We start from the raw sequence: 22820 nt of genomic DNA, 5'->3' as shown, positions 1-22820 counted from the left end.
AGTATATTTGAATATATCTAAGATATACTTCTCCATCTCCAGCGAAGAAATAGTTCAACACAGTCAACTGGGATAAAGTTATTTGCTTGATAGATAATATTAATTTTCTTTTCAACTGTGCAGAATTGCAAAAAAAAAGATTCCAAGAAAAACAAAACCAAAAACTCCCAATAAACCAATTTATTTAATCTCTGAGTCTAGACCGAATTCAGGCTACAGCTTTCTCAACAAATTCCCCAAACCAGTAATTATTTCATGGCTTCATTAACGATAAGAATCTGGACCATTTCAAAGACAAGACATTTTACACTCAGTTATTTTAACTGAGACTGATACCTTCACATTAGTGATTATAATGTATATTTCATAACAGTCTGAGGTATGAAACCATGATTTTATAACTTTTATCTATTTGAAGTTTTTGTGGTACATTGTAGAGTTGGAGAGAGTAGAGTGCTGAAATAAGTGTGTGTCCACAGTCAATACAAGAAGCCCAGGCTACAGAAGGAATTTCAATCAAGATCTCAAAGCCATGCAACAGAAGGCAATGTTTACCCTTACCTACCTATCATTAGATGGGTAGGTTAGATGATAGCATGTTTAAAAAGTAGGAATTGAAATAACCATAGTCTTTCTGCTCTTCCAGTGCAGGTGGTAAGCTACGAGTCCTAAGCTTTCCATTGTCTTTCATGTAATTTCTTAGACTTCCAACTGTAACAGTGCAATTTGAGACCTTCCAGTTCAGCCACAGAGGTACCAGGAGGGCAAGATGCTTACATGCAGTTTGTCTGAGGTATTAGAAAAGGGAAAAAAAGAGTCCTTGGAACTCTCTGGTTTTCTGAATTGCACAAGCTTGGAAACTGTTCATATTTCTTTTCCCTTTCCTTATTAAAAAAAAAAAAATACCCTCCATTTTCATTATAAAAAAAATCTTAGAAAAGTGTGAATGCAGCAGAATATTAGAAAACTTGAGATTGAAAAGTTACCAAAATAGAGTAATTTTCTTGAAATAAAGGGATGACAATTGAAAAGTGCGCACAAATCAAAGCTGTTACATCTGCTCTTGCCTTATGAGGTATGAGGATGGAATCTTAGCCCACAGTGAAATAAACAGCAAAAATCTCATTTAATGGCAGAGGATATATGTCTGCACATAGTAGAAATGTATATGGGTCTTTTATAAAGGATTATTAATTGAGTAGTTATTTTTTCATTCCCATTCATACCCTTCTTGATACTTACTATTCTAAGACCACTGTTAATGCCATGAAATCATTTATCTTCTTTTATATATTTAGTCATAAATTCTTAATAAGCAAGGCTAATTTTTTCTGTGTGTTCTATTTGTCTCAGTACCTAGCAAAGCAATGTCCTATGTACTAGAATTCTTTCTGGTTTAAAAAAAAAAAAAAAGAAAGAAAAAAAGAAAGAAAACAGAAACCCCCCATGATAATATGCAAGTCTAGAAATATTTACAGAATCAAGGTCTTAAGAAAACTTTATTCAGATGAACAGAACAACTGGTGTTTAGCCTGTGTTTTTTTTTTTTTTAAACTGAAATATTTGTTTGGCAATCTGTTGATTGCTTTTACCTCCACCTGTGGGCATACCAAGTACTTTGCTTGCCTTAGACAGTACTGATATATAAATATAATTCATAAAGCAGACATGAGTATGTTTATATTATAACTTGCATGTCACTTGTGTATTATTTTACCAAAACAATAAAGACAGCAGAAAAGTAAGAGGTAATCATTAGCAATTTTATTCTGCAGTTATGTTATCTGAACACCTAATGTATGTACCTAGGAATACACAGTGTTCTGACAGCCTATTCCAGCTGTTTTCCTTTCCCTTTGTCAAAGTAGCTTATTCTATGCTTGAAGTATATCTCTTTCCCGTTTGACGACAAAGAATTTTTATCTCCTCTGTGACCACATGTACAGAGCTCAAAATGTGGTTAATAAATACTGAAGAACACATTTTTACCTAAATGATCAATATATTCACGCCATAGGAAGAGAATTGAAGTATATGGATTTATAGTTCCTTTGTGTTGCAACTGAATATATGTATACAAGTTGCAAAATATCTATTCATTGCTGTTGGTTATTTTAGTGTTCTTATTGTCTGGGTTCAAGGCAAATAAAGATTAATTTTGTCTTGCTTAATCTGCGTCTGCTTTGTAGGTGCAACCAGCCTCTGCTTTGCTATGTCTATGAGAAGTCATCTGGCTTATTCTATTAGGATTCTCTCTCTTCTATGTAAGGGAACATTGTATGTTCCTTCATGAAAAAGAATTTTGTACTATTTTACTTTTCAAGTTAAGTTACCATCCAGTTCAGGAGGTTCTTTTCCTCTTCGACTTTCAAGCTAATTTATATTAAAAATGTTAAAAAAAAGGTATATTTCTGTAGCCATAACAGCGTTTTTACTGTACATTCTTTCCAAAAGAAAATGTATTCTGCGAGGATAGGCACTCACTTTGTTTTATATCAACACTGTTTATTTACTTTTTGAGTTGTTTACTTCTTTTCCTTATTATAAGCATTTGATTTCTTACCTTCGGTATCAATCTCCAGAGAGCCTTTTCAAATGCCTTATAAAAATTTAAGTACATGATGTTCACTTCAGACTTCCCCCTTATCTAGCTCTTCCAATTATCTCATAATGGAGCAGAGTGTTACAGCTCATACTCTATTTATATCTGTCATTTGCTTCATTCTTAGTTTGTTCCCAGGCTAAATCCAACTTGTAGGTCTTGGCATGGGTGCCATTTATTCTTTTTCATCTCTTGTTGACATTCTAACCAGTACTTATATTTTTATAATTTCTAATGTACATTATAAGAATATTTTTGTTTGCCTTTTGCCATGGTTTTATTAGCTGCTATTTTTAACTCTTATCTCTAATACTGTGGTTACAAAATATATCAATTCAGTATTTGGCATTGTAGCTTAGTCTCTGTGTCTGGAAACTCCTAACATTTTAACAATGTTAGGAGTACAAAAATCAGAATATATAAAACTAAGCAGAATTATGATATTCATTGAATAACATTAACCATATATCTGAGACTGCTATACCCATGCATATTGTTCACATCCAATTAGGAATTGTGTGGACATATTTGTGCTAAGAACATGCCTTATGCAACTCTACAAGAAACTGAAATCACTCCACACTGAGCATTATCTCCTGGACGTTTAAATAGTAAGGTCCTCTCCAACTTAAGTGGCTATAGAATTGGGTCCTTGAGACTCTTATATTTTATTTTTTTTTTATGCCAAAGCATTCTTAGGAGTTCATAAAGAGAAAAATGGGAGGAACATAAGAACATTGGAAGGAAAGCATTGCGATACAAAAAAAAAAAAAATCTGTTTTTGAACTTTATACATACTTGACTTGCATTTTTTTTTATTAATTGTATTTTGATACAATCCAGAGACCTTCAATCTAGGTCAGACCAGTGTAGAAAAGCACTGTAGGGGAACAGAGAAGCATATGTTTCCTATTTCAAAAAGAATATGGCAAAAGTCAAGCAATGTGCAGCAGGTAGATGGAGCACAGGACCAGGATGTATAGATCAAATAAGAATTAAACAATGAAGAAGTCAGGGTACTGAACTATCCATGATCCTGAAGACATAGAAAAGACTGATAGTTGAGAGGCACTTTTAAAGAGCACATTTGGAGACAGCAAACATGAAAATGGAAAAATGGCTGAAGGAGAAATAGACAAGGTTACAGCAGTAAATGGAACACAGCCTTGCTCTAGACAAAATAGTGGCTTGATAACCTTCATGTGTAGATACATATTTGTGCAGTACAGTAGGACAGGGGATTCAACTGTTGACTGCACGTAACTACTACTTCTCCAGAATCGGTTTAACACAAAAAAAGACAACCCATAAAAGCCTCCTTTTGGAAAGGCTGTGTTTACACGTCTTCTTACTTGTACTTCTTTCAAGCAGAGTTCTATGTCTGTAAAAGGATCAATTTTGATTTTATGAATGCTACAAATTGAAATAGGGAACTATATCATGGTTTATTTCAGTAAGCTAGCAGTGTATAATGCTGTTTCTGTTGACTCTGTAAATTTATACAGCTGAAAGTTAAGATTGTAAGTTCTCTAACTCCCATTGTGAAAAGGATGAAAGCTCTTACCATATTAATTTTTTGGCCAGTCATGTTTCTCTTTGCTCAATTAGCTTTCTTTTAAAATTTAAGAGTGCCTGCACTGAGGCAGAATATTTAGTCTGTTATTCAGCAGATTGAACTGATCCGTGTGGTTAGTTATTTAGCAGACAGGGGTAAGTGATAAGAAGAAATAATGTCACAGCAGAGCAAGTAACACACTGTTGCTTATTCTAATATAGCCTCATTCTGGTATACCCTCTTTTCTAACTTTCCACTCCATCAACACTCATCCCATTCCCATGTATATTCCCATATTCTCTCCATTTTGTTCTTACCATCAATATAGTTATTATTGAAACAAATCATCAGCATTTTCCTAATGATAGTAAAGTGCTCCTGATGCTGTGTTCTGAAGTGCTAAAATGTGCTCTGGAACTTTTATATTAGTTAATACTTACAAAATGTTATTAGACAGCCTAATACAGGCAGTATGATTAAGGAAAGGTTGCAGACAAACATCTGTACTATCTTAGGCAGAAGTAACTTGTGTTTGTGAAATGGGCTTTGACTGGATGATTATTAGCATAATCAAGTAAACAAGTTCTGCTTAAACTACCCCTGTAGGAGCTCTGACATCCAAATAGTGGCAGATACACAATTTTTTCATAATCCACTTGGAAATATTTTAGCACTTTAAAAACACTGTTTAGGGATTTGGTCTATAAAAATATTGTCTCAGTGTAGGGAATTAATTTTGAAAATGAGATAATAACACTTGTCCAGATTTGAAGGAGACAAAAATGAACCAACTAATTGATTTTTGAAATGCTGTTTATAAATATATAAATTTGCCAGTTGCAAACGTTCTGAGTGAATGTGTAATAGAACTATGACAGCTGTTATTACTGTATTACAAATAGCATAGATGTTTTACAGAATCAGTGGAAGGCCTTTCCTAAATGGCTCACTAGCTAAGGAGCAGTGATGGAAGTACGTATAGCCAGCAAAAATCTCACTGGTAATGAATGCACAACAGTTTATTATGCTAAATCAAGGTTTAGTTTTAAACATAGTTATAGATAACACCAATTTTATTTTTTTTTAAAAGATTCAAGAGCAACATACACCCAGATACCTATAATCACATCTATAAGTGCAATTCCATGAACATCACACTGTACAATCCTAGACTAGAGTTTTTGGTTGTCGTCTTCCCATTTTCCTCCCACTATTTTCATTACTTGGGCAACTGACAAATTAATCCATTAACTTTGTGGCAGCAAGTTTATGCTGTCTTTTATGCCAATACAAAGAGATAGTTCATAATCACTCTAAGTCAGTCAAACACGCAGTTGCACTAAAGTCCTGCCCTTTCCACTGTCCCAGTGCGTTTGCTCCTGCTATGCCCTTGCATTAGCTATGATAACCACAGTGGTTAAGATTAACCGAAGACTATTTATATTCTTTCCTTCAGAGAGAGAGTTTTCAATTGGATCAGTTTGTTGATCAGATTAGAGCAAATTCCTCAGTCTGTTTTATCTGGAAATCACCCCTTTGTAAGGGTGACATGACTGGAGACCCACCTTGTGGAGATGGCAGGTTCTTACACTGATCGTGAAACATCTTAACTTGACAATATATCTACTGCTGTCTGCCAACAGGACAAGCCTATTTTACATACATATACGTATATACATATTTTTTTATATATATATACAGAGATAAGTGATTTTGTGTTTACATCTAATTCATACACAAATCTGTACCACTGGTTTATCTAGTAATAAGCAAATCAAGTGTTGATTGGTCAGTACTGACAGATTTAATGATAGTTGGCAAGAAATTGCATTGTTGAGAGCAGTAGAGAGCATAGTGAACTACATGTTGATAAATAAACAACTATGTAGTTCCAAACATAAGTCAGCTACTGCATCTGTAAACTAAAAGCTGCCTATATGATTTTCCTGAAAGCCAGTAGTAAGCTGATAAATACCAAATAGATGATTAAGTAAGGACATGCTTCCAAATATTCCTTAATGATTTTGCTGCTTCTGCAGAGAGATCCAAAGTCTACACTATAAAAGACTCTATGCTGAACACATGTACACATTTTCCATATTGTGTATACATTCGACTGCAAGTTTATCACTCATACACCACAACGTTAGAGTTCAGCTAGTTCAAACTGAAACTGGTAGTCCTGTAAGTGCAGCCTAAGCATAGCCTCACGACCTAAACACCTCTGCGTTGCCAGGTCTCTGGCAGCCGCTCTTTCTCTGTAGTGTGAGTAACAGCAAGTTCAAATCAAAGCCGAAGGCTTGGGCCTCTCCTCCTTTCAGGGCTGCTATCTCCTCCACTGCAGGTTGCAAAAGTAAGGAAACTAAGGGTCCGTCTGTTCCATCAGTCTGAGCCCAATGACTTTGTGTAAAGCAGCTACTGCCCACATTATAATCCTGGGAAGCTCCTTTTATTTGCCACATCGTGTGCTGCTTTGTGAGGCTTTGCTAACACTTCCTCCAGCCTGTGCTAAAGCTTCATTGTGGTAGTTGCTGTCTATGCCTCTTTTGTAACAATTGTTTCTCATGTTTTTCTGATTTTTTGTTTGTTTTTTTTAAACACAAAGCTGGAGACATAGTCGGTTTTATCATTTGGCCTTTGTGGATTACTACTGCAATAGTGATTTGAATGGTCAGACTCTTATTTAAACTCTACTGTGCTATATGGCACCTGTCAAATAAAGGTTTCAGGTCATTTCTCTGAACATCCATCATCTTAACTTGCCAGACCTACACAGATATTTATGTTTACATTGCTAGGTAGATGTGTACATGGATTTACCTTTCACATAGCATAGAACTCAGCCAGCCTTTTTCATGCTGTATAAACTGCTGTGAGTGAGTCTGCTGCACAGGGCCCTGGAGAGCAGTTTTGGCACTTACTTGACACTCATCATATCCTTCTCTGTAGGGGCTTAGGAGGTGACAAAGCAAACTGTGGTGACAGCTGGGGGTGGCAAGAGGAAGTTGTGAGGATTAGGGATGGAAGGAAAAGGAGTAAGTGGCAAATGAAATTGAGCACTTTTCTCCTGTCACATCTCTTAAACTGAAGAAATATTCTAGTTTTGCGTAAGGAAACAGGCAAGACGTCAAATAACCAAGGAATCAAAGATGTATGTATCACAGGTATGTAGAGGTGTACATACAGACTACAGGTGATCTCATTGGAGACTAAAATTAGCAACAACTTCATTCTGGTGAAGTAAAGGTCTGCGTATTTATTTGAAGGTTATAATGTCTCAAGGATTTCACTGCTTAATTTCCCATGACTTGGCAATAAAGTCCACTAGTTTCTGAAAATGTAGTTCATACCTGGATTACCTTTGCAGAATAGGCACATGTGAATTGTAGACTGAGAGTCAAACTTTCATTGAGCAGAGGTGAATTTTACCTGCCAGGTTTTTTCTGTAGGAGACAGAATATTTTTTGAGTGAATTGTGCAATTCAAGTTTTGAGGCATCATATTAGTATCACATCACAGGAAATACAGAACGCATTTAACTGGCTTCATTCTGAACCTGGATTTTTAGATCCAGCAACTGCAATATGTTCAGATGTTATTTTCTCAAGGTTAATAATTAGTATTTTCAGTGAAGATGGCCTTATTTTTGAGATTTTTACTGCCGAACTCTGTGGGAAGCTATTAAACAACTAAGAGTCATATTATCATCCACATATAGAATCATAGAGTACCAGGTTGGAAGGGACCTCAAGGATCATCTCGTCCAACCTTTTAGTTATTCAGAAAGCAATCATGAGAACAAAGTTAGGACAGAGAAACATGAGAAGAATACAGCTCCCAAAAAGGAGGACACAGAATATGGATCACATTCCACCAGGTCAATGTGATCTAAAGGGCAGCATAATGTCTTGCATAGTAACTGTAGTTGTACAGGAAATAAATTTAAGGCTACGAAGACTTACAAAATTTCAGACATTCTGGTTTAATTGGGTCAGAAAACTCAAGCAATAGCAAAATTCAAATGAAAACAAAACTGTTCTTTGGGCTGATGAATGCATTTTCCTTGGAAAAATTCTACAGATTTTTTACTTAAAGAACAATAAAGTAAATATAAAATATAATTACCTTCTTGAACAAAGCAATTTTCAGAGGGAAAACAGGAACTTGTGATTTTGACATGACATGTTTACATTTCTATCTTAGAACTGAGAACATTCTATTTCTGAAACTTCTCTCCTTATGAAATGTTAATCAGTAAGACTCTATACACAGATCATGTAAATTCATCTGTTTACACTGAATGCTGTAGTTTAAGACAATTTTTCATAGGCTTCTATTTCCTTTTAGGTAGGTGCAGCTAATACTTCCCTATAATTTACTATTTCTTTGGAAAAAATGCAGGTTAATTTACTGAATCCCAACATTTCAAAATTTGTTTTGAGTGATATAATTATGCTGTGTATTTTTCCAGGAAACACTGAATAAATTGTTGGTTATAACTGAACATTACCAAATTAACTAGCATAATACAGTAAAAAAAAAAAACAACAACAACAAAAAAAGACAAAATCAGAAAAGCCAGCAAACAGAAGTAATAATAAAGCACGATTGTAATAATAAAATGCTTGGAATTATATTAGAGAAGAATCAATATATGTGGTCTTCTAAATGTCACACTGACCTGCCAGTTTTGTGTGAAATACATTGTACAATTGAAATAACAAGAAAATTGCATTTGTTTTGGGTGAAGAATAGTAATTAAATACTTAACGCAATAGGGAAATATCTAGTTTGAATATTTTTACTATGTGATTATTTTACTCAATTCTAAATAAATAGAATCTTTCCATTGATGTAAGCGGGTATTGGATCAGACCTACTAGGAAGCTGTCTCTGTGTTTCAGGTAAATTATTAATGAGTCATATTTAAAATTATATTTCACACTTGGTCATGTGATACTTAAAAAATGACAGATTGGGATTCACCCACAAAGGGTTTTTTTGTTCCCTTTTTGGATTTTTTTCTATCCATCTGCTCTTTTTTCTTCTCCCTTCTGCTACTTTTTCAGAAATCTAAATCTTAATTTCTTATTTTTTTTTTTTTTTTTTTTAAGTAAAACTGAGATAAGCGATCTAATCTGTGAGGATACCATGTACAAACAGCTCTGAGCTTTGTTCTACTTGCTGTTTCTGAAAAGGTGCAATCTTGAAAAATAAGGAAGAAAAAGGTAATTTACAGAAGAACAGTAACAGAATGGTCAGATACATTTGTTTTACAGATGAGAATGAGACTTAAGTGAGTAGCGATTTGGATTTCTCTGGTAATCAGAGGCTAACTCAAGTCACTTGCAAAGGACCAAATTTAAGAAGAGCGTTTGCTCAGCATTTCCTTAGTCAAGACATGTTGGAGTCATCCTTTCTCTCATAAGACCTATGCACTCACAGTGTTTTTTGCTGTTTTAATCCTGGATTACTACACCCGCACCAAAAAAAAAAGAAAGAAAACAAAGAAAAAAGCAAGAAAAGAAAGAGTAATAAGTAGCTCCTATGCCTAAACAAAGATGACATGTTTCATTCACAGGTATTTGGTTTTTTATATGTAAGAAAGAAAGGTATGTGTACCTGTAAACTGCCATATCTAAAATGAGCAATGGTTCTTTAAGATATTAATTTATTTAATATTTTAGAGATGACAAAATCTACCAGAACAGTTTAAGGCTCCTATTTGTCTGAACACCTGTTTCTATCTTTATCAGGATCATCTCCATGACAATGTCTCTCGTAGTGTTTAGTTGCTTGCTTTGTAAAAGAAAAGTGTTAAATTGGGAGCATGCAAACTGAATCCAGACTTAGTAAAATCACATCACATGTTAAGTGTTCGAGTAGGAGTGATACAACTCCATCACTGCCATCCATTTATTTTGAACATACAGTGGATATTTTCATACATGGTCACCGGTAAGTTTCTGATGGGCCCAAAAGAGAAGTGTCCTTTAAGGACCATATAGCACCAACAGTAAGGGGGCCCACATGGCATTTATGCATTGCTGCAGTTTATTTATTAAAGCCTTGATATTTGTGGAATATCCTGATGTGCAGTACTGTAAGTAGGCTTAAAATTGATGAAATAATTCAAGAGGAGAGGAAAACTAAAAGTCTCAAAAGACTAAGATTTCTCAAGGTCATGAAATAATAACTTTTGAGAGTAGCAAAGTCCAGAGGTACCCCTTGCACAGGCAAAGATTTTGAACACTAGGAATCCAGAAGGAAAGGAATCATCTTTAGATTTACTGTTAAACTAAAAGATAAAGTGACAGGAGGAGATGGATAATGAAAAAGGACAGGTTGCCAGAGGTAACACTAAATTAATGACACTTGGTGACAAAGAACCATGAAATTGTTAACAGTGACATGAAAGGAAGCCTAGAGAGAAGTCTATACGTTCTGTTTTGACCGTGGTTAGGGTTAGAGGTGGTGGTGCTATGGGAGAGAACGTGTTCTTCCTGCAAAAGAAAAAGTAGAAGCAAAAATAAGAGAATGAGACTTTGACCAGAAGGTAGAGAAGTTTCCAAAGGAGAAGAGAAAATGACTAGTTGCTAAGGAAAAGGAAAAAAAACAGTCCTGAAGTTACCGTTCCAAATGATGAGAGTGTAAACAAGAAAGGCATGTTGAAAACAAAGGCCCATGTAGGGAATTAGAGCAAAGAAAGGAAACCACAGGTGGGTCAGCGTGCTGTTTCCTCAATGTTTTCAGGAAAAATAGTGAAATTCTGTAGTACAGAGAGGAAGACAAGACAGGGTGAATTCTGCAAGGAACTAGAGAAGAGGAACTGTTGAAGAAGGGATTGGAAATATTCTTAAAATTTGGATGTAAGAATAAAAAGAAGGAGGAGATAGAATGAGAGGATCGTGGAGAGTAAATTGCGAGCTGAGCATGGAAAGAGGTCTCAGAGGACCAAAAGAAAGAGGACGGGGGCAAGAAGGTAAATAGATGGAGAGCTACAAAAAACTCCTAAAACTACCCCTGATGCTGCAGATTGTCTTTAGTGTAGACACACTAAAGGGTGAATATAACTAAGGGGAAATAACTAAGGAGTTTTTGGAGTGAGAACAAGTCTTACTGAGGTAAACATTAATTGGCAGTGTTACAACATGCAGAAGTTTTGTAAGGATTAATAAATAGCTTCAAATAGAAGCTCTGCAATCTTTAGCATTAAAATACTGTAGCAGAAAATATTTAAATTTTAAATCAACGATTTGAGGCACGTTGTTATTCTGAGAACAGTAATTTCTAATTCATTCATGCTACGTATGCAGGGTACCCAGGCAAGCTGCTTGACCCTGTGTATGCATTGCCTGTCACAGAAAGGATAGATTCAATGAACAAAGCACTGTAGTTCTAGGAGAAGGATCTGTTACCTAACTTTTGTTTTAGAACTTCAACAGGTGATAGGGCCATGTAGTTGTGATACAGGAACAGGGCATATTAGGCACATGAATAGTCCTCTTCCTAAGGCAGTTTAATTACTCATGAATCACCAGCTGTCCTGTTGCCTTTCATAGCAAAGCAACCTTTCCCTTGAAACGAAAATTAAATGTTGAATGGCAAAGAGAAAAGTTGGTACAGAAAAATAATTTCAGAAAAGCAATAGAGAAATTATTCTGGTGAACAGAGAATAAAATTGAGCAGGAAAAAAAGAAAAACATATGGTAGCTTGTAATAGGTTACCTTTTGATCCTAACACTCTAATACAGAGTTAAATCCAGGCTGCAAGTTTGTTTCAAGTCTCTTTTTGACAAGCAGTTGCCAACAGTATAAAAAAAAAACAAACGCCAAACCAATGAAGATTCCTGCTATTCAGGTATGGCACAACTACATACAACTGAACAGAGTCTGGAATCAAACTCATGAAGCATACCCCATTGCTCAGAGTTCTCTGATATTCAGACTTATGCAGTAAAAAAGCCTTGCATAATGGATTTTCGTTGCAGTAGCTCTGTGCTGTATATATCCTACACGGGAAGTATTTTTGCCCAGAGGTTAAAAAGAGCTATTTTGACATGCAGTAAATTCACCTTAAAATATGTATGCTTTCCTTGCATGCTTTAGGGGAAAGAAAGAAAAAAAGAGAAGTTTTACCAAACTTGTCAAGTATCTTCTGTATGTAAGTTTTTTTTGGCAAAGTTTAGCTTAGAAGTGCACTATTTCTTGATGCGTCATTCACATTTGATATATTAACTTTCTAACCTTGGGCAATAGATTTGCAACAGAAAGTGTATTTGCAGTAAAAAGTCAAGTGTGTGGTATTTGCAGGGCCACTAAAATGGAGAGGGAGATTGCTCTGAGATTTATTTTCCCCTTAGTAAGACATCATAGTATTTTCTGTTTTTTAAAAAGAAAAAGTTCTAATGACAAAGAATACAGATTGCAAATTCATTTTTTATTACCGCACCATTACTAGAATGGTGAATTTGTCACTGGTTTTCATGGGTGCAGGACTGAGATGATAATTTCCTTTTTTGAAATTGCAAGACTGATTGTGAATGGGGGATTTAAAAAAAAATATTATTATTTGATTGAAGAGCATGCATACTACCCACTACTGAGTCCCAGTCACTTGCTATCAGTCTTCCCTTAAAAATCTTTGCCTCAAAGGAGTGGAAAAAAGATATTTCAAAAATAATGTCATTTCATATTGCCATTGCTGTAATATTAAATTGCTGCCATGGGCTTGTATAAGTTTCATGAAGAAAGTTTTATGTAACTGAGGCCAGCTGATTGTAAAAAGGAACATGAGGCTGGCGCTCAGTCAGATTTTAAAACATATTTGTATGTATATACATAAAAATATAGATACACATATACTCTTTAAATTATAAGGAAGAAAGTTTTAATTAAGGGCTGAAATTTTTAGCATTTTGGCATTTAAAAAATTAAGTAAAGAAAAAGTTTGCTTTTCAATAGAAAATATTTTCTTGTGGTTGCAGGTGCAAACTTTTACTTAGTGCGACCTGAAAAATTCGGTTTGGCCTATTTTCTGATGCTGTTTTGTATTTGTTTCAATGGAAACAAGCAACACTTATCAGGAAGATACAGTATAAAGGGTTTAAGCACATACAGTTCTAAGCTACAGGGTCATTTATGCATCCTTGATCCTTTTTATTCTGTAACTTCTGAATGATCTGAGCTTGGTTCATGCTATTTCTATCTTCATTAATACAGAAAATTTTTATGGTAACACTGATAACACCTGATCTTTATAAGTCCATTAGGTATGGTAACATCCCGTTACATAATCGAGTGAATGTAGGTATGTCTGGAAAAACCTCACTGGATAGATTAACTCACATTCACTGATTTAGAAGGTAACTTCTAAATAAATATACCCATAGAAAGAAAAGAACAAAAAAAATGGCCAGGTCTGGATGTTGTAGCCTACACTCTAAGCATTAAGGTGACCAAACATGTCTTTGTTACATGATAGTTCAAATTTGAACCAGACAATCTTACTGCATAAGTTGTTCTAGAGCAGTACTGCGAGAATTTAGTTTGGGAAAATAAGGACATAACAGGTAATACTGCATACTATAAGGGAATTAATTATTAGAAGGTGTGGAACCTGTATTCTATCATATACATTCACAATGGTAGATATTATAAAGAATCTACAAGACAGCATTACACAAACACAGTTCTGCAGAGATCTTGAAAATATTCTTTGGTTTATTCATAATAAACAGATAAAATTGCCTATCAGAAAAAGACCTTACACCTGTCAGTTTTAATTATTCTACACTTGTTAGAAGCCATCTTTAAGAGAATGCAAAGCCACGTGCAAATATTAGATTTCACCAGCATAGTGCATGGCCAACGACTTCAGTAAGGACGTAGCTTTTAAAGACTGTGTTCTAAAGTACCTAGAAAAATGTTGAGACCCTGATCTCCGCAACTCCCTCACGTCATGCTCATACTGAAAGAATGGATTACCAAATTAGGAGGCTGTAAAAGAAATAGCACCTCTTCTGTCTTTCCAATAAAGTGGGAGGAAGCAAGCACCTTGCCTCCCCCAGTTACTACCATTTGCGTTGGGGTGCTGTCATTCAGCATGAAGAGGAAATGAAAAACTCAGAACTTTTATCTGTTCAGGGTTCATCATGACCTATGCAACCAATGACCGATTTCCTACCAGAAACAAATAGAAGCCTTCCCTAAGTTAAGAACCAGTAATGGAAAAGTACAGGTCTTACTGCTCTTTCCTTCAGCACAAATATTGATTCTGATGGAACAAGCAGGCCTGGAAAGTCAAATGACGATTTCTCTGTGAAGCTCTAAACAAATCATAGCTCTGAGTATCTCAGAAACTTGCAAAATTTCAAAAAGAATAGAGCTGCTACCCAAGACAGTCATCATTAAAATACACTAATCTTTTATTAGAAGCGATAAGAAAAAAAATGCCCATTTCCTCCCCCCACCCCCCAAAAAAGCTCTGACAATAGCAGTTTACTTTAGCAGTTCAAATGCTTCATTTTTAAGCACCTATCTACACCCTACAAAATGAACTTTGAAGTTTGAAATCTAACAGGGTTTCACATATACTGGATTAGCAAATCCCAATAAAAACCATATTGGGTCTATATCACAAGGCTCTTTTTGTAGAAAAAAGATGAAATGTTCATTCCTGTAAAGATATATCTAAATAAATTGATGTAGTTTTCTTCAGAGTGGCTCAATTTGTACAGTTAACATGTTTTCTTGATTCCAGTGTCAAGAATTAGTAACCATAAACATTTACAGCTTCTAGCATGCATGTAGTGAGAAATACAACTCATACTTTTATTTTTGAAGGGATTATTTCTGCCAAACGTGCTATTTGCTGACACAGAAGACAGACAATTTGTAGATTTGAGGGTGCAAGGTAATACTGTTACTATAGTAAAGTGTAGCTATGGAGTTAGAATGACATTGTAAACAGCAATGGAAAAATGCAGATAAAATTAGTTAAGCAACCAGAGTGCAGACAGATTGGTCCCATTGATTGACAGTCATGAGAAGAAGTGCTTTGCATTAGTGTCCTTGGCATGAATTAGTATTTTCCTGTTGTACTTTGTATTACATTAAAATGTACTACTCAAATTACATCTTGACTGAATTAGAAGAGCGCAATGCATACTTGTACTTTGGGTACTTCAAGATGAGTCTTAGATTACAGTTTGAAAGATTCCACTGACATCACTGTTCTTTGAGTTTAAACTAGGGAAGACCACTATTAACAGTATTTAATCTTTAAAAGGTTAAAGCCCCCCCCCAACTACACTGTGTTTTCAAGAGAATGATGAAAGTTCAGTCGGTTTTGCCACAGGTATACCAGCCACGTATTTACTCATTTTCAATGAAGCTGAAGCAAGAGTCGGTAAAGAATAAGACCTGTTCTTTCACTTCCAAAAGCAGCTTTTCATGGAATATAAAATGCCTACCACATACACAGAAATAGTCAGAAGTGATTAACTGACTGCATATACAAAATCCTTATGTTCATCAAACATTTCTGTCCCAGTAACCACCCTCAAGGAACAGTGTTTTAATCCTTCAGCTTGAATTTCTTTTGGTCAGGGTGAACTGAACTACAACTGTCTTTTACAGGTTGATAAAACCATGAAGCACAAATTGTTTAAACTACACTTTTAAATTACTTACAATAGAAATATAGAAAAAACCTAAACCTATTCCACAGGCCAAATGATCTGCGTACACATATACTGTCACCCTATACTGCATGTGTGTCATTTCATCAAAACCATTTGCTTGGAATCAAATTGCAAGTAGTATTTATCCTGCAACAGAATAATCAAGTTTTATAGAAGCACGTGGCACTGAATTTCACTCACTCTCTAGAACCATCCCTACTAACTTGTACTAAATTCAGTCCAGAAAAAGCTTGTTAAAGCCCTTAACTGCTTCTACTACTAAATGATCTTAATATTGCAAGCAAGGATCAGAATTTATTTGTTTTATGTTCCTGAAATAGTCCTTTTCTAGGTTACACTTCATAGTGGGAAAGACAGAAAAGGGCAAATACTTGAGGTAAAATTTTAATCGTGAAAAGATTACAACAAAGGTTCAAGTGGAATGAGCGTTCTCCCTAAAAATCCAAAGCAGAGTATTGGGAAGGAACAGTATCTGGAGGCTTGTGTCCTTATCCCTGCCAGTGTCTCCTTCAACCATTCATTCTTAGCTTTCCTTAGTAAATAGTAACCTTTAAGAAACAAGGTGACATATTCTCTGTCTGGTAGCCACAGTATCATGAAAGTGTACATTGATTATAGGTGCATATATAATGTATTTCCTGCAAATGTAGAAGGCTGATGTAGTTTTTACTCACATTTTAAAAAGTCAGGGGAAGGAGAAGGAGGAGTGGAGCCACAGAAGTGGTGTTAGCAGCATTCGTAATCCATTTTGCCATGGAAACTACTGCACTGTGGAATCCCAGTCTGCTGCTAGCACAGGTTGCTAAGGAAAGAGAAGTAGACAGCTGTTAGAAGGCTATCAGAGCAATTCATAATGGTACTGATAGGAGGGTGATTAGCTCCCACATCCTTTTTCCTCATTATCATTAAATCATGGCTTACTGTTAACATGTTGTTCTTTCATGATAAGTGACTACTGTAATTTTCTTACTGAAAAATCTGAGAGATTAGTTTAAACTGTGTGAAAAAGATCACCGATGTTATGCTCCTTTTAAATAACATCCCTTACTTCAATAGCTTGTGCCACTTTGTTTACCTACTGAAATATGTCCTTGAAGATTAAGTATATACGCTTAGCATGTGGCAGCTGCCAAATCATAGTAAATGTTTCCCACTAAAAACTGTCACTGCATTAATAACACTAAGTACCTTGAGAAATGTGCAGAAAAGAACTGAAGCAGAGCTCAGGCCCCCTGAGACCTGCTCACCTACTAATCAACTCCTGGACATGCTTCCTTAACTTGCTTTAAGGCTAACAACTATACAAATTCTTCTTCTGTTAGTGGCAATGACTCCTGCAGTCTTGCAGTATAATGCTTAGTCTATATTTAAGCTCAATAAAAACCTAGAAACAAGTTGCTCTTCATCTGATGGGCTTTTCCTCGAGTTTGTTGGCAGTTTCTAGGACATTCCTTTGGGCCTAAGCTCTTTTGAGATACGCAGCTGCAGCTACTTCTAGTTTAAAAAGCAGAGGGCAGGTGGCTTCTTCCTCTTCGTTTCCAACTGCTCAGAGATCTTACCACAGAAGGAGTAGAGCCAGATAAGGTGGAAAAGCTTGTCTGGGGTAGGGGTTGCTTTTACAGCTGTGTCAAACCTGTTATTGCACAGAAATAAATTCAAAGTTCTGTATGTTACAGAGCTTAGCTCCAATATAGATTCTGAAAAATAAGGTTTGTTTTTGCTTCCTCTGAATAGAAAGCAGTGTAATTCTCCATTCTACAAGGAACACTACAATAAACCACACCAAAGCTAAGTGACTAGCTAAAATTAACTGACCTCACTAAGTGAGTCAGAGAGCCTTCTTTTTATGATGTGCTGCCCCTGTCCTACAAAGTGATATGCTTAAAATTCTGGTAGTAAGTAAGCAAGGATGAAAAAATTACATTACTTGAGATGCCGTCTATTCTGGGCTCATAACTAAATAATCTTCCAATTCCGTAAGTGTACAGAAATATATGATATTAGTCAAGTATTTGAAGGGAAGAGAGAGACTATAGATAACATTAGATTATACAAAAATTGTTTCAGCAAAGGCTTCACATGCAAGAAGGGAAAAACTAAAGTCAGGATCCTGCTAGAAAAACACGACAGTACGTGTAAGAACAAGCAATTGAAGAGCAATCATTTGATGAAAGACAGACTGCTGAAAAGAAATGCTCAAATAAAGATCAACTTTGATCTTTATGAACAGAAAAGGTATATGCAGTTTTGCAACAAATACAGAGAAAGTGAGAAGTAAAGAAATAACTCACTTGTATGATACCACTTTATTCTTTGGCGATAGTAGAACAGTTTTCAAACTGAGGACTGACTTGTCAAGAAGGGACAGAAATTGTGCTGGGTGAAGTGATTCATGGCTGGAGAAGAACTGGGATTGGTGAGGGAGATCCAGCCAGTTGGATAGAGCAGGGACTTGAGTGGAAGTGGAATTAATGCTACACTCATCCTACAGCAAGCAGCATAGCTCCACAACTCTGTAATGGCCCAAGTTTTTCTATACAGCCAATGCACACCTTCCTTTTCCCCTTGCCAGACCCTGCATCAGTTTTCTTCTCTCTTCTAGTCCATAGAACTCTTGCATGAGTTTCAAACTGAAATGAGGGACCGAAACATGAAATACATCCTGACAAATCTGGGGGGAAGGGAGGAAAAAGGGTGTTGCTATTGCTTTAATACAATCTGGAAGGGGAGTTACTTTCTGTGCAATGTTGTATGATTGCAGTATAGTTTTTCTTTCAGGTCTTAGTATTTCATTATGACAAAAGTGAAGTTCAGGGGGGGTTTGTTTGGTGCATAAGCATTTGATGAAAGGTGAACATAAACAAGTGAACACTTAATTGAGACATGAATGCTTATTAGAGATATGGGCAAGATAGAAAAAAGAAGAATCATTAAAATGTCAGTTTTACAGGAAGGGAGTTAAACTGAGGTGGAAAGTTTAACCTGAACACCAAGGAGATTTTCCTTGCAAAGATGCAGATATGAGAATAGCCTTCCAGTGAAAATACCAAAAATGTAGATGCCTCTGATTTTGCAGTATAGAGTGTCCAAGTAGTATGAAAATGATTCTGCATGTAAAGGGGAAAAATGAAATGGTTTTTGTTTGCTGGGTTTTTTTGTTGTTTGGTTTTTTAATCTTTTAACATTAGTCATTCAAATCCAAGTCAGCTTTTGGCTGAGCACTCTCTATATGTTCCTCCAGTTATATATAAGGAACAGATGATTAGGGAAATAAATTATTTTGAAAAAATAACTTCTTATCTTTCATATTCAATTCTAATACTTCCTTTTTATTTCAGGGTGCAAGTTGAATTCTATATGAATGAAAACACATTTAAAGAGAGACTAAAGCTCTTCTTCATCAAAAACCAAAGATCAAGTAAGCAGTTGGATTAATTTCTGTTAAGCATAATTTTGATACTTTGAATAGAATCCAATTCCATTGAAGGCAACAGCAAAGTTATCATTAAAGTTATCATTAATTTTATTCTGAGCTAAAATTTTACCCCATGGAGGAGTCAATTTTACATAATATCCAAAATAATTCAGAAAGTATTACTTAAATCTAAAAATAACATACATATTTTGTAGGACCAAATAGATAGTGATGCGATTTTATTTCTATATTATGATCAAGCTGACTAATTTGCATGGATCTGACATTGCAATGCTTATGGACCAGTCGTGACCTTATGCCTAAGAAAGCAAAGAGCCTCTAAGATGCTGGAGGAAAAAAGTTGCAGACGTACCTAGCTTTTTGAAGCTTCAATTTTACTAAGTATTCCTAAATGAATTTCAAACTTGAGATGAATTAAAAAAAGGAATTTGGAAAGAAAACTAACATACCTCCTTCTCCTGAATGTGGTACCTCAGAAATGTAGTCCTTGTCTTTATTCTGATTTAACATCATCTTCACTGGCATATGCACTTAAATTCATAGGCCATCCTGGAGGAGCTAAGATATTAATCTTTATGTACACCCATGCAGCTGGTCCAAGTGGATGAACCATTGTATATTATCAAATATTGATGACACCAGTGGAATTCATAGCCGAGAAGGGCAGTAACTGACCTCAATTTTCCTCTGTGTAGCAGGATTGAATTTACCTCCATTTTCCTTACACCCGTAAAGAACTAAAATTGCAGTAGCTTTATACATGAGGCTTTTAGAATAGAAAGAATACCTTTTGTCTTTTCTAATACATGATTCCATGGTTTTGTGTCTGGGAAAGGACAGAAAGGAGAAAAGAAAGAACTTCACTTTTTCGGTGTCTCAATCTAAAAAATCACAAACAAAATTTGTGAGACTAGATGAAGTTTTTAAAAATAAGACACACCATATCTATGTGTAAGAGCTAGTAGTAAATAAATACTAGTTTTACATCACAGAATCACAGAACTTGATCTTTTAATTGTCTAAGCTTCATTAACTTCCCAAGTGTGATAAGGAAAATATTCCCCAAACCAAAAAAAAAAAAAAAAGAACAGAAAAAAGGGACTGTACTTTTTAATTTGAGCCTTGGAATTATTTGCTGGTTTCCAGCTGGATAATCAGTTCTAACAAAGCTGCTGGAGGTTCATGCATGGGAAAAGCTCTATTTATTACACTTACACACAGAGGAAAACTCATCTTAATTCAAGTGCCTAAATAGCGTAGAAAGCAGAGAACTGCCTCTGCTAGTGAATGATGTGGATAGTCTTCAGAGTGTCTTTTCTTCTAAACTTCAGATGGGATATACGTTTTTTCACATTATTATACATTTAACTAGATTTGGTTGGTAATTTTAATTTCAAATAAAAATCTTCATTACAAAAAAGTTTCTTATTCTGTATTAGCGCACTTTAGACTGTCTTATTGCATATTGGCCAATGTGAAAAGAATGTGTACAAAAACTCAGTATGCATAAAACAAAGATAGATGTGTGAAGAACAATTTCATACTCCATTTTATGTTTACAAATCTAACTGTGTTGCAAAGAATGAATTTTTGTGTGTAGGTTGTGGAGTCTCCCTCCATAGAGACATTAAAAAAACCCATTTAGATGTGGTCGGGGGCAACCAGCTCTAGATGGCCCTACTTGAGCAGGAGGTTGGACAAAATGAGATCCAGAGGTCCCTTCCAACCTCAATTATTCTGTAATTCTTGTCAGAGGTAAATGAGTTTAACTAGATTTACATTTTAAATGTAATTAATTGCACTGCAATTTCTAAAATGGTTTCCGTTCTCTTCTACTTTCCTCCCTGGGACTTTACATGTCCAAGTATTTTATATCTTTATAGCCTTTTGCTTCTGATGTCGTTGATACAGTGTGTAAATTGAGTAAAAGATAAAACAAAAAAAGCATCCTAAACTGGAAAAGACTATTACTCCTGGTTAGAAAGGCAGTCTGGGAAGCTGTAAGAAATAAATAGCCTTCCTTTTTGTTCCTGATCTAGTCCATGAAACAGGGATTTGATGCACTCTTGTTTACTTACTAAGAACATCTATAAAGTTATGACCTGGCTCACTGTAAATCTTTTTTCACTGATAAGATAGGAAGGTTCCAAATAGTATCTTCATGCTTGAGATAAGTGATTTGGGTTTTTTTCCCTACTCAGAACTTAACAAGATTTAAAACATACATGTCTACAGATACATATTTTGATGGAAGAACTGCAGTCTCTGTACATCTTAATATAGATACATTTATGACCATCAGCCCAAAAATTAAACCAGAAGTTAATTAATTAGTATGAATTCATGGCCATTCCTCTGCCAAGTGCATACCCTTCTGGCTAAGCACATTAAGAGAATTGTCATAAAGACATCTCTATTAAGTTGTGATTGGGTAAGTGTGATGTATGGGTCCAAAGGAGAGGAATGGTGTGGAAGTTTATTTGAAATAAGCAAGACAGTGGAAAGCAACTGTTAATTCATCATATCAGAAATGGGTTCATTTCCAATGACAATACTATAGACAAGTAGCACAAGAATTTTTCTGCTTGGCTTGCCTGATGATCGCTGGAAAACTCCAGATTCTGATGAATTTTCCTACAGTGATGCCATATAGAGCTGAGGTACGTTTTGTAGTAGCATACTGTGGTTTTGATTACCAAATGAAAACACAGTAATGAATTCTTTCTGTAGACAGCTAGTAGAGACACTGTCATTATGAGCACCTTCTTTTCATGACAGGTCCTCAGGAGAGGATGCAAAGAAAACTCTAAGAGATGAGGCATGTTTTTTTCTGTTGCTGAATTATGCAGCCAGTTCACAGAAAGTAAGTTGGAGAATGAGGATGCTTACTGTACTTATAGTAGCATATGGCATGCGCATGCCATTTCCCACTAGAATCCCACAGGTTAACCCAAGCACTGCTACTGGTTTACATGTTGCAAGAAGCTTAACGAACAATTAGACATTAAACAAGGCAATTTTCAGGAGAAGCAAATAGGAAATACAGCAAAATTATTACTGTGCTGAATGAAAAAAAATCAAATATCCCCAAATCAAAGCTTTAAGAATTAGTGAGTTTGGTCAAACATTCCTTCTGCTTATACATATCTTGGTTCTTGTCCAAATACTTACAAGCTGAATGCTCTAAAATACAATCTCCAAGAACCTGCTGCTGCGTTAGTAACTGCTACTCATTCCAATGTACTCATTCAATCCTCCATGGAAACTGGAGGAGTCTGTTGCCCAGAGGTATCAGGGAGTTGATAAACAAAAGATACTGCCCTTTAGATCTTAGTCGGTGTTCAATGAGAACACTGAACACCTTCCTTCAAATACTAAATACGTAATTGCTGTCACTGAGAAAATAATTGTCAGTAATATCTTTCAGATAGTATAACTAAATCAAACTACACATGTTCACCAAACAGTTTTCGCTAATCCTTAAGACTTCACAAGTGAATTTAACACAACAGAGTGTAATGT

At 35.5% G+C, this 22820-nt stretch overlaps 1 protein-coding gene across 7 annotated transcripts in view; it reads left to right on the top strand.

Moving 5' to 3' along the window:
• KCNT2 (potassium sodium-activated channel subfamily T member 2) overlaps positions 1-22820 on the top strand; it is a 197383-nt gene that overhangs the window by 14839 nt on the left and 159724 nt on the right. For all 7 annotated transcript variants that reach the window (XR_012588877.1, XR_012588876.1, XR_012588875.1 and 4 more), the window contains exon 2: positions 19201-19280. Coding sequence is in view for 3 of the 7 variants with exons in the window: in XM_074599205.1 (XP_074455306.1) it covers positions 19201-19280 (80 nt within the window). In the remaining 4 variants the exon portion in view is untranslated. The remainder of the gene's footprint in view (positions 1-19200; positions 19281-22820) is intronic.

Source organism: Larus michahellis, chromosome 8, assembly GCF_964199755.1.
Source record: "Larus michahellis chromosome 8, bLarMic1.1, whole genome shotgun sequence".
Lineage (NCBI taxonomy): Eukaryota > Metazoa > Chordata > Aves > Charadriiformes > Laridae > Larus > Larus michahellis.
This window is presented reverse-complemented; position numbering and strand designations above follow the sequence as displayed.